At 47.1% G+C, this 12,791-nt stretch overlaps 1 protein-coding gene across 2 annotated transcripts in view; it reads left to right on the top strand.

The window, feature by feature from the left end:
- Positions 1-1,994: 1,994 nt before the first annotated feature.
- Positions 1,995-12,791, top strand: part of PTPRN2 (protein tyrosine phosphatase receptor type N2) — a 1,612,706-nt gene continuing 1,601,909 nt past the window's right edge. Inside the window, exon 1 of one of the 2 annotated variants that reach the window (XM_063921907.1) lies at positions 1,995-2,408. In XM_063921907.1, the coding sequence (XP_063777977.1) occupies positions 2,312-2,408 (97 nt within the window). In that variant the 5' untranslated portion in view covers positions 1,995-2,311. The remainder of the gene's footprint in view (positions 2,409-12,791) is intronic. The other variant, XM_063921908.1, reaches the window with a different exon arrangement.

Below are 12,791 nucleotides of genomic sequence, written 5' to 3'. Positions count from 1 at the left end.
ATTCTGTTTTTCTCTCACTCTTGTCTGTCAGTCATGCAATGTTATGATCAGCTTCACATACATTTCATTATAGTTATCAAAAAGTAGTGTTGCCTTTTGCAATAACCAATCAGTCTATAACAGCTGCGGCCCCTACTTACATTTGGTAATGGAGCTACCGCTACCCCCGTGCCCGGAGAGAGGACAGCCAGTCCATGGGCCCTGGTAACCTGCGCAATGGATCCGCCAGGTGCTAGGACTGTGCGACTGCACATGCACATACCCCCAGCTTCTATGGACTGCATCGACTGCAGCCTATAGAAGCAGGATTTGATTGCGCGAAAAAGACAAAGAGTGGCTTTCTACTGGAAGCCAGCTCTCTGCTTATTACAGCCCGGTCTGGAAGTCCCAAAGGAAGGAACCTCCTTCACAATAGGACTGCCTGTAGTGTCTTTGACTGACAGGCAGGACTTCCAATAGGAAGTCGCTGCCAGTAACGGTGAAGCCAGTGCAGTCATGGACTGCATTCTGGCTCACTGACAATGAGCAGGGTGTCGGAATTCACCTGGGGGGCTGAAGTTCTGCAGACCATACATAAAATCTGCCACTGATCTATAAGAATATTGGGGGGGTTAAGAAGTGAGTGCAATTATGCTAATGCTGCAGTCAATGGGCTGTCTATTGAGATGCCCACTAGCTGCAGCTCTAATCTGCCGTGGTGAACACTAAGGTGCAACATCACCATCAGACTTCTGAGCAGCCCTAGGAATTTGGCCATTGCGGTTATAGTAACTGCGTCTTTCTACCCTGTCCCTGACACTGGTACATCCGTCGCCTCCAACCACCCTCCCTGTCACCGGCCAGGATCATATATTGGAACTGCATGGGTCTTCCTGCAGCTATTATGATTATTATTATTATTATTATTATACTTTATTTATACAGTATAACAGAAGCAAAACCGAAATGGTTCAAGCAGGGAGTGGGAGAAAAGAAAGGTGGTACGGAGGTTCTAGGAAATACGATCAAGGAGTTTAGAGGCAATGCATAGGGGACAGTGCCTGATAAGAGGGAGAGACTGAACAGGTGGGCAAGACGGGAACTGGCAAAAGGAGAGGGGTAGCGGAGGAGGCGGGATGTGAGGTCCTGATATATGGAGTCAATTTTATATGTGAAATGGATAGCAGAGTCAAGGGCAGAGAGTGAGGAGGGGAGGGGAGGAAGTGGGTGCGCAGAGATGGAGAAACACCAGGGCAGGGCTGTCTTAACAGCAGTGTAGGTCCCTGGGCATAGCAATGCACTGGGGCCCCTACCCATCCTCCAGCGGTAGGGGTGGGGGGTGCTGTCAGCAGCAGCTTTGATGTCCCGATGGCGGTAGGGGGTGTTCTATCTTCTGCTCAACATGTAGGACCTGGAGCAGTAATTTCTGCTAATAACTCCTTTACTGCACAGATGGTGGGAGATGGGGCGGGAGGGAGAATACTAAACTGTAAAAGTGGGCATTGGGCTGAATGAAGGGGCAGTGTTTCTGGCTGGCAGATGGGCCTATAATGTGCAGAATACATGCACATACTAATATAATAATGTACTGTATATACTGTATGTAGATTCACTCCTACTGTCACTTTCATTATTACTTCCAAGCATAATACAAATCATGAGTACTAAAAATGTAATTTGCTAAAATAAACTGAAGGAGATAACTCATTGCTAGTTTGGGTGCAGCAGTGGGCCCCTTAGTCCTGATGGGCCCTGGTGCACCCGCTGCACCAATGGTAATTTCACCTATATTTGCATATATATATATATATATATATATATATTGTATATGTTTACAAGATCAGAAAGACTTAAAGTCCAAGTGACAAAGAAAAGTACAACGTGTGGATGTACAGTATGTCATGTGCAATATTACATATACAGTACATGCATATGAGGGACAAAGGACACATGTAGTATGAGAGAGAGAGAGAGAGAGAGAGAGATGCATGCAGCAGCCACCTGGCATAATGCACAGTCCATTCATCAGGGTAAGAAGAAGGGGATGGTTTGATGCTCCGAGAGAGGAGGATATTAGGGAGCCCCATTCATCTTCTCCAGAGGCCGAGCCCCCGTCCATGTGACCAGCCAGGAGGGGATGTGCATTGGCGGTGGGCGGGCCGGTGCTGGTCGCTGTCCTGGGTGTTGAAGCTGATCAGGGAGGCTCTAGTGGAGCTTCTGTGAGATTGGGGAGAAAGTGCTGGCCATCCGTCCCCTGCCTCCCCTGCTGCCCCTGTCACTCCTCCTGCACCTCCTGCATGTACCCATGGACTGCTAGGCTGATGGATGAGACATGATGGGATTATTCTGCATTACTCTCCTGCTCCTCTCGGCTTCAATTCATCATCATCTGGCTGCGAGCACCGCTGCTGCTGCTGACACCAAATTCGGTGAGTGCCCCCTTCTCTGTGCCCTTTGCATTAGGTGGCAGTGGGGGCTGCATGGTGCACCCACTCTGCTCCCCCGGGCTGGCTCAGGATGGAAGCTAGAGGGTGGGAGGAGCTGAAGGAATGAGATGGAGGTTATGGGGGGCAGGAAGACAGGGGGAGGGTGCTGACATTGAGGGGCTACAGGTACAGGGGCTGCAAGAGGCTGCTGCCATTCACAGTGTGACAGGTTATTGCTGAACAATTTACACATTGTTCAAACAGGGTCCAGCATCACAGACTTTTCTTATCTACAATGAGAATAATCCTAGGCAGAAGATGGTCCTTTCATGCACACATACTGTGACTGGTGTCCTCATCCTGAATCTAGACTTTCACCATATTGTGCAAAATGTCATGTAAATATGCATAGTACTATCCCCTCCTGTCTCCTCCACGTTATCTGGTCACTTCCAGGCTTCTGATTGTTTAGAAGTTTAATATTAAAGTATTCTCAGCTGGATCCTCACACTGGGTTCCTCTGCAACCGCCTCCTCTCCCATACACAGTGGTATAATGCCACTAGGGTCAGTCATTTGCAGACAGGGGAAACAGGGGAAACTTTTATTTAGAAGCATAACCTGTCAGTTGTGTTCAAACGGCCTGTATAATCATGGAGCAAAGTGGTGACTGACATGTCTATCTCACAAGAGGCTCTGCAGCAGCCAGGTGCTGTCCTACAGTAGTCTTGTTAGTTACTGCTTTTGTAATTAACTTCAAATGATCCCAACTGGATCAAATTTCTGCCTCAATCCAGCGGCTGCCCCAGTCCCAGCTTCTGGTTGTCCTGTAACAATCTTATATGCACTTCTTGAAGTATAATTCCCCAGAATTTGTCATTTTAAATGTGCACAGAAGTGAGCAGTCTCAGTACTCAGTGGGAAAGCATGACGCTAATGATGAAATGTATATCCAGGCTTACTTCCAAGATAATCGTATTCCATAAATAGGATTTAGACCCATGTTTATATGTTAAGGCTACCAGTCAGAATTAAGAAGGGATTAGCTGTATGTGATATTATTATTTACAATGTGCTTACCATAGCATCTTATTGCTCTATATAACATGCTGCGCACTAATAGGAGATTGTCAGGAGCAAGGGTCAATTGGCAGCTGTCATTGTGTTAAATATTTAAAGTAATGTATTCACATTTAATATACGTAAAGTATGTTTTTTTTAATTAATAAGTGTCTACTGCATCTTTTGGTAGTGAATACAATTATTAGTGTGTTCCATCACACTATGGAGTCTTTATATGTTTATATCATTTGTTATAGTTATATAAATGCACGCAATACCCTGGTTCTGCTCTGATTACAGTTATATGTGTTTTATGTACTTTTATGTTAAAATTAAAAAAATTTAAAAAACCACGACAACGCAAATGTCCTTTAGGCTATGCCATGGCAACTTGGTAATATGCCCCCTCGCTATCATAAACACATGACTTCTTGGTAGTTTATGATTATTTTAGAACCCATTTTTGTGCTCTTTAAAGTTATGTTCTGAAACATGTAATGCAGGTCCTTTACTGTACAGAACCATGGCGCATGTGAATAGTTTTAAAGGTGGGGATGTTTTTTCTGGGTGTAGTACGGTATGCCGGCGCTCGGGCTCCCGGCGACCAGCATGTAGTTCTCTAACTCAGTTTATCTGAAATACACTACAGCCCTTTACCTTATCAGGGCATGGTACTGCTTATTACATACAGAATATGTACTATAGTATTTAAAATGTTTGTGATTTATCAAAGCTTGGAGAAAGATAAAGCGAAGTGAGATAAAGTACCCACCAGTCAGCTCCTAACTGTCATTTTTCAAACACAGCTTGTAAACTGACACTTAATAGCTGATTGGTTGGTACTTTATCGCTATCTCTCTGCAACTTTTAATACATAGCCCCCTTAGTAGTCCGTAGATTTAAAGCGCCAATAATTTAAAAGGCAAAGCCAAGTTGTTTTAACCTTTTAAATTATTGCCACTGTAAATTTGCAGGTCACAAACGCACTGTCTCCTGAAACTCGCAGAGTATTACATATAATCCTTCAGCAGTTTAATAGCTGCTAGGGCCAAGAAACAACTTTATTGTGAGTTGTAAAATACCAAAATCAGTCTTCACCAGAAATTGTTCACTGTGTTTTTTAAATCCTTCCTTTTTTTCATATATTATTTCTGTAATGCATATCAAATATTTAATAATATGTCATGCTATTTGCTTGAAAGGGACTGTATAGTTTCAGGTAACTTTATTTATTTATTTATTTATTTTTTTAGGCATGTACATGCACTTCTAAAACATTTACTAAACACTACATGGCTTTTTCTTTTTAACTTTTTGTGACTTTCAGCAAGCTCACCGTATAGGTTGCAGGTGTAATAATGTGTTTAATTAATAATTTACAAAAAATCTGCTCTCTGGATACAACTGCAAAAGCAAAGTTGTGTCATATTCCAAGGCAACAAAATAAGTATGTCTGTCTGCCTGCTATGGTCCTACAGTATATGTCTGTAAAGCACAGAAGGATGCTACAGAGATAAAACAATGGGGGTCATTCCAACCCGTTCGCACGCAGCGGTCCTTCGCTGCAGTGCGAACGGGTCTGGAATGCGCGTTGTTGCCCGGCGACCGCAATGACGCTGTCAGAGAAGAAAGCGGTGGCAGCGGTGACCGCAAGAAGATGGACAGCAAGAGGGCATTCCGGGGCGTCAACTTACCGTTTGCTGACGTTTTCGGGGAGTGGTAAGTTAAACGCAGGCGTGTCCGGGCAAACGGAGAGCAGAGGTGTGACGTCAAAGCTGGCCCCATCGATGCTGGATCCGTCGCACAGGGTAAGTAGGTCTAGGGCTAGTCTTGTTTTGAGTGAAACTTTTTTAAAATAGCAGGGCTGCACAAGCAATCGCAGCCCTGCTATGCTAAAATACACTCCCCCATAGGCGGAGATTAGTTGATCGCACCAGCAGCAAAAAGTTGCTTGGTGCGATCAACTCGGAATGAGGGCTAATGTTTAGTAAAAGTTGCAGAAGGCGTGCACAAGCCGAACAAAGTGATTTGAATTAGACTACTCCAGTGGTTCCCAAACTTTCTTGAATCAAGGCACTCTAGAGTATCAGAATTTTTTTCACGGCTGCCCTAGGTCAATGTTTTCTTATTGAAATATTTATTTAATTAAGATAAAATAAAAATATAAAATTAAGGCCCAGATTTATCAAGCCTTGGAGAGTGATAAAAGCACATATTTTATGACTGACATCCACCAGCACTGGTTTTGTATATTGCATTAACCATAAATAATTTGAATTGGTCCTGGACCACCAATCCAAGGCAAGATCCATCAATCCCAGGGTGCCACGGCACAGAGTTTGGGAACTACTGGACTACTTATTTAAACATTGTATTATTATGCAGTATAAATATCCATCTTAGGTGAGAAAAGGAAATAAAGAGGTTCCACATGACATATTATGGGCAGTATGGATGGTATAATGGTTAGCATTACTGCCTCACAGCACTAAGGTTGTGAGTTTGATTCCTACCATTGGCCTAACTGTGTGGAGTTTGCATATTCTCCCCATGCTTGCGTGGTTTTCCTCCGGGTACCCCAGTTTCCTACCACAACCTAAAAATATACTGTCAGGTTAATTGGCTCCCGACAAATATTATCCCTAGTGTGTATGTGTGTGGGTGTACATGTGGTAGGGAATATAGATTGTAAGCTCTACTGGGGCAGGGACTGATGTGAATGCGCAAACATTCTCTGTAAAGCGCTGCGGAATATGTGTGTGCTATATAAATAACTGCTAAATAAATAAATATTGCAATTTAAAGTTTATTTGAAAGTATGTTCTCATGGTGTGGGTATCTACTGGATTTCATGTTTTCTCTGACGTCCTAGTGGATGCTGGGAACTCCGTAAGGACCATGGGGAATAGCGGGCTCCGAAGGAGACTGGGCACATCTAAGAAAGAATTAGGACTACCTGGTGTGCACTGGCTCCTCCCTCTATGCCCCTCCTCCAGACCTCAGTTAGAATTCTGTGCCCGGACGAGCTGGTTACACACTAGGGGCTCTCCTGAGCTCCTAGAAAAGAAAGTATATATTTAGGTTTTTTATTTTCAGTGAGATCTGCTGGCAACAGACTCACTGCTACGAGGGACTTAGGGGAGAGAAGCGAACCTACCTGCTTGCAGCTAGCTTGGGCTTCTAGGCTACTGGACACCATTAGCTCCAGAGGGATCGAACACAGGCCCAGCCTCGGTCGTCCGGTCCCGGAGCCGCGCCGCCGTCCCCCTTGCAGAGCCAGAAGCAAGAAGAACGTCCAGGAAATCGGCGGCTGAAGACTCCGGTCTTCATTAAGGTAGCGCACAGCACTGCAGCTGTGCGCCATTGCTCCCCATGCACACCACACACTCCGGTCACTGATGGGTGCAGGGAGAAGTCAGCCGAGAAGGGGGCGGGGCTATCTCCCTCAGCACACTGGCGCCATTTCCTCTCACAGCTCCGCTGGAGGGACGCTCCCTAGGCTCTCCCCTGCAGTTTCCAGGCTCAATAGGGTGAAAAAGAGAGGGGGGGCACTAAATATAGGCGCAAACTGTATATTTATAGCAGCTATAGGGGAAAAATCACTGTGTGTAGTGTGAATCCCTGCATTATATAGCGCTCTGGTGTGTGCTGGCATACTCTCTCTCTGTCTCCCCAAAGGACTTTGTGGGGTCCTGTCCTCAGTCAGAGCATTCCCTGTGTGTGTGCGTGTGTCGGTACGGCTGTGTCGACATGATTGATGAGGAAGATTATATGGAGGCGGAGCAGGTGCCGATAAGTGTGATGTCACCCCCTGCGGGGACGACACCAGAGTGGGTGGATGTGTGGAAGGTATTAACCGACAGTGTCAACTCCTTTACATAAAAGGCTAGATGACGTACAGCAGTGGGACAGCCGGCTTCTCAGCTCGTGCCTGCCCAGGCGTCTCTAAAGCCATCAGGGGCTCAAAAACGCCCGCTACCTCAGATGGCAGACACAGATGTCGACACGGAGTCTGACTCCAGTGTAGACGACGATGAGACAAATGTAAAATCCACAAGGGCCAACCGTTGTATGATTACGGCAATGAAAAATGTGTTGCACATTTCTGACATTAACCCGGTTACCACAAAATAGGGTATTATAGTTGGGGAGAAAAAGCATCCAGTGGTTCTTCCCCCATCAGATGAATTGAATAATGTGTGTGAAGAAGCGTGGGGTTCCCCCGATGAGAAAATAGTAATTTCTAAAAAATTACTGATGGCGTACCCTGTCCCGCCAAAGGACAGGTTACGTTGGAAGAAGTCCCCTAGGGTGGAGAAGGCGCTCACAAGCTTGGCAAAAAAGGTGGCACTGCCGTCTCAGGATACGGCCGCCTTAAAGGAGCCTGCTGATAAAAAGCAGGAAGCTATCCTGAAGTCTGTATATACACACTCAGGTATTATACTGAGACCTGCAATTGCTTCAGTGTGTAGTGCTGCAGCAGCTTGCTCCGATACCCTGTCAGATAATATGGATACTAGACAGGGATACTATTTTGCTAACCATAGAGCATTTTAAAGATGTGGTCTTATATATGAGAGATGCACAGAGGGATATTTGCCGGCTGGCATCTAAAATGAATGCAATGTCCATTTCTGCCAGAAGAGTATTATGGACTCGGCAGTGGACAGGTGATGCTGATTCTAAAACACGGAGGTTTTGCCTTATAAGAGTGAGGAATTGTTTGGGGAGGGTCTCTCGGACCTAGTATTCACAGCAACAGCTGGGAAGTCGACATTTTTACCTCAGGTTTCCTCACAGCCTAAGAAAGCACCGTATTATCAGGTACAGTCCTTTCGGCCACAAAAAGGCAAGCGGGTCAGAGGCGCTTCCTTTCTGCCCAGAGGCAGGGGAAGAGGGAAAAAGCTGCACCAGACAGCCAGTTCCCTGGAACCAAAATCCTCCCCCGCTTCCTCTAAAGTCCACTGCATGACGCTGGGGCTCCACAGGCGGAGCCAGGTGCGATGGGGGCGCGTCTCCGGAACTTCAGCGACCAGTGGGTTCGCTCACAGGTAGATCCCTGGGTTCTACAAGTGGTATCTCAGGGATACAAGCTGGAGTTAGAGGCCACTCCCCCTCACCGTTACCTCAAATCTGCCTTGCCGGCTGCTCCCTAAGAAAGGGAGGTAGTACTGGACGCTATTCACAAGCTGTACTTCCAGCAGGTGATAATCAAGGTACCCCCCCCCCCCCCCTTCAACAGGGGCGGGGTTACTATTCCACAATGTTGTGGTACCGAAACCAGATGGTTCGGTGAGACCCATCCTAAATTTAAAATTCTTGAACACTTCTATAAGGAAGTTCAAGTTCAAGATGGAATCGCTCAGGGCGGTTATACAAGCCTGGAAGAGGGTGTCCCCATGTACCCACCTCACCAGGAGTACCTCAGGTTTGTGGTACAGGACTGTCATTACCAATGCCAGACGTTGCCGTTTGGTCTGTCCACGGCACCGAGGGTATTTACCAAGGTAATGGCCAAAATGATGATACTCCTTAAAAAGAAGGGAGTTATAATTATCCCGTACTTGGACGATCTCCTGATAAAGGCGAGGTCCAAGGAGCAGTTGCTAGTCAGCGTAGCACTATCTCAGGAAGTGCTGCATCAGCACGGCTGGATCCTGAATATCCCAAAGTCGCAGCTGATTCCCGAGACGCGTCTGCTGTTCCTGGGTATGATTCTGGACAACAGAAGAAGGTTTTTCTCCCGGAGGAGAAGGCCCAGGAATTATCATCTCAGGTCAGGGACCTCCTGCAACCAAAACAGGTGTCGGTGCATCACTGCACGCGAATCCTGGGAAAGATGGTAGCTCTTACGAAGCGTTTCCCTTTGGCAGGTTCCATGCGAGGATCTTCCAGTGGGATCTATTGGACAAGTGGTCCGAAACGCATCTTCAGATGCATCGGAGGATCACCCTGTCACCAAGGGCCAGGGTGTCTCTGCTGTGGTGGCTGCAGAGTGCTCATCTTCGTGGAGGCCGCAGATTCGGCATACAGGACTGGGTCCTGGTGACCACGAATGCAAGCCTCCGAGGGTGGGGGGCAGTCACTCAGGGAAGAAAACGTCCAAGGACAAAAACTTCCTTGCATATAAATATTCTGGAACTACGGGTCATTTACAATGCCCTGAGTAAAACAAAATCCCTGCTTCAAAAACAACTGGTGCTGATTCAGTCAGACAACATCACGGCTGTCGCCCATGTAAATCGACAGGGCGGCACAAGAAGCAGGATGGCAATGGCAGAAGCCACAAGGATTCTTCGATGGGCGGAGAATCACGTGATAGCACTGTCAGCAGTGTTCATTCCGGGAGTGGAAAACTGGGAAGCAGACTTCCTCAGCAGACACAACCTCCACCCGGGAGAGTGGGGACTTCATCCAGAAGTCTTCAAGCTGGTTGTACACCGGTGGGAACGACCACAGGTGGACATGATGGCGTCCCGCCTCAATAAAATGCTAAAAAGATATTGCGCCAGGTCAAGGGACCCTCGGGCGATAGCTGTGGACGCTCTAGTGACACTGTGGGTGTACCAGTCGGTTTATGTGTTCCCTCCTCTTCCTCTCATACCCAAGGTACTGAGGAGAATAAGAAGGAGAAGAGTAAGAACTATAATCATTGTTCCGGATTGGCCAAGAAGAGCTTGGTACCCAGTACTTCAAGAAATGATCTCAGAGGACCCATGGACTCTGCCGCTCAGACAGGACCTGCGGCAGCAGGGGCCCTGTCTGTTCCAAGACTTACCGCGACTGCGTTTGACGGCATGGCGGTTGAACACCGGATCCTGAAGGAAAAGGGCATTCCGGAGGAAGTCATCCCTACGCTGATTAAAGCTAGGAAGGATGTGACCGCAATACATTATCGCCGCATATGGCGAAAATATGTTGCGTGGTGTGAGGCCAGGAAGGCCCCAACGGAGGAATTTCAGCTGGGTCGTTTTCTGCACTTCCTACAGTCAGGGGTGACTATGGGCCTCAAATTGGGGTCCATTAAGGTCCAGATTTCGGCTCTGTCGATTTTCTTCCAAAAAGAACTGGCTTCACTGCCTGAAGTTCAGACTTTTGTTAAGGGAGTGCTGCATATTCAGCCCCTTTTGTGCCTCCAGTGGCACCTTGGGATCTCAACGTGGTGTTGGATTTCCTAAAGTCGCATTGGTTTGAGCGACTTAAAACCGTGGAGCTAAAATATCTCACGTGGAAAGTGGTCATGCTGTTGGCCTTGGCTTCGGCCAGGCGTGTGTCAGAATTGGCGGCTTTGTCTTGTAAAAGCCCTTATCTGATTTTCCATATGGGTAGGGCGGAATTGAGGACTCGTCCCCAATTTCTGCCTAAGGTGGTATCAGCGTTTCATTTGAACCAACCTATTGTGGTGCCTGCGGCTACTAGGGACTTGGAGGATTCCAAGTTGCTGGACGTAGTCCGGGCCCTGAAAATCTATGTTTCCAGGACGGCTAGAGTCAGGAAGACTGACTCGCTATTTATCCTGTATGCACCCAACAAGCTGGGTGCTCCTGCTTCAAAGCAGACTATTGCTCGCTGGATCTGTAGCACGATTCAACTTGCTCATTCTGCGGCTGGACTGCCGCATCTTAAATCTGTAAAAGCCCATTCCACGAGGAAAGTGGGCTCTTCTTGGGCGGCTGCCCGAGGGGTCTCGGCTTTACAACTTTGCCGAGCTGCTACTTGGTCGGGTTCAAACACATTTGCAAAATTCTACAAGTTTGATACCCTGGCTGAGGAGGACCTTGAGTTTGCTCATTCGGTGCTGCAGAGTCATCCGCACTCTCCCGCCCGTTTGGGAGCTTTGGTATAATCCCCATGGTCCTTACGGAGTTCCCAGCATCCACTAAGACGTCAGAGAAAATAAGAATTTACTCACCGGTAATTCTATTTCTCGTAGTCCGTAGTGGATGCTGGGCGCCCATCCCGAGTGCGGATTGTCTGCAATACCTGTATATAGTTATTGCTTAACTAAAGGGTTATTGTTTGGAGCCATCTGTTGAGAGGCTCAGTTGTTATTCATACTGTTAACTGGGTATAGTATCACGAGTTGTACGGTGTGATTGGTGTGGCTGGTATGAGTCTTACCCGGGATTCCAAATCCTTTCCTTATTGTGTCAGCTCTTCCGGGCACAGTTTCCTAACTGAGGTCTGGAGGAGGGGCATAGAGGGAGGAGCCAGTGCACACCAGGTAGTCCTAATTCTTTCTTAGATGTGCCCAGTCTCCTTCGGAGCCCGCTATTCCCCATGGTCCTTACGGAGTTCCCAGCATCCACTACGGACTACGAGAAATAGAATTACCGGTGAGTAAATTCTTATTATGCCTATATGTGGATCATCTTATAGAGGGGCTAAGGTTGGCTTATAAAATGATTGTGTACCATAGATATTAGCAGAAATGTGGTCAGATTACGCTAACATTGCGTTTTGCGGTGGAACATGATGATTTGCAGAGGTGGGAAAGTAAAATTTTCAAGTTCCACTTCTGCATCCCTATTCTGTGGATGTCGTTCCGCATTGTATTTGTGAATCCGCATTCCGAGAAATGAAGTATATGAATTGAGCTGGGATGATGACGTTCACTTCATTGTGTGCTGTGGTTGGGTTAGGACAACTTAAGGCTGAATACAGCTATATACGGAAGAAGGCAAATATTTTGTATGAATAATTCTGAAAATGTTGCTCACATCTGGCATACAGCGATAGCAACCTGATATACAGCGATCGCAGCCTGGCATGCAGCAATAGCAGCCTGGCATACAGCAATAGCAGCCTGGCATACAGCAATAGCAGCCTGGCATACAGCAATAGCAGCCTGGCATACAGAAATAGCAGCCTGGCATACAGCGATTGCAGCCTGACATACAGCGATAGCAGCCTGGCATACAGCGATAGCAGCCTGGCATACAGCGATAGCAACCTGATATACAGCCATAGCAGCCTGGCATACAGCGATAGCAGCCTGGCATACAGCTATAGCAACCTGGCATACAGCAATAGCAGCCTGGCATACAGCAATAGCAGCCTGGCATACAGCGATTGCAGCCTGACATACAGCGATAGCAGCCTGACATACAGCGATAGCAGCCTGACATACAGCAATAGCAGCCTGGCATACAGTGATAGCAGCCTGGCATACAGCGATAGCAGCCTGGCATACAGTGATAGCAGCCTGGCATACAGCAATAGCAGCCTGGCATACAGCGATAGCAGCCTGGCATACAGCGATAGCAGCCTGACATGCAGCAATAGCAGCCTGATATACAGCCATAGCAGCCTGGCATACAGCGAT

Source organism: Pseudophryne corroboree, chromosome 5 (genome assembly GCF_028390025.1).
Source record: "Pseudophryne corroboree isolate aPseCor3 chromosome 5, aPseCor3.hap2, whole genome shotgun sequence".
Classification (NCBI taxonomy): domain Eukaryota; kingdom Metazoa; phylum Chordata; class Amphibia; order Anura; family Myobatrachidae; genus Pseudophryne; species Pseudophryne corroboree.
The sequence above is the reverse complement of the archived record's forward strand: the minus strand, read 5'-3'. Positions and strand labels throughout refer to the sequence as shown.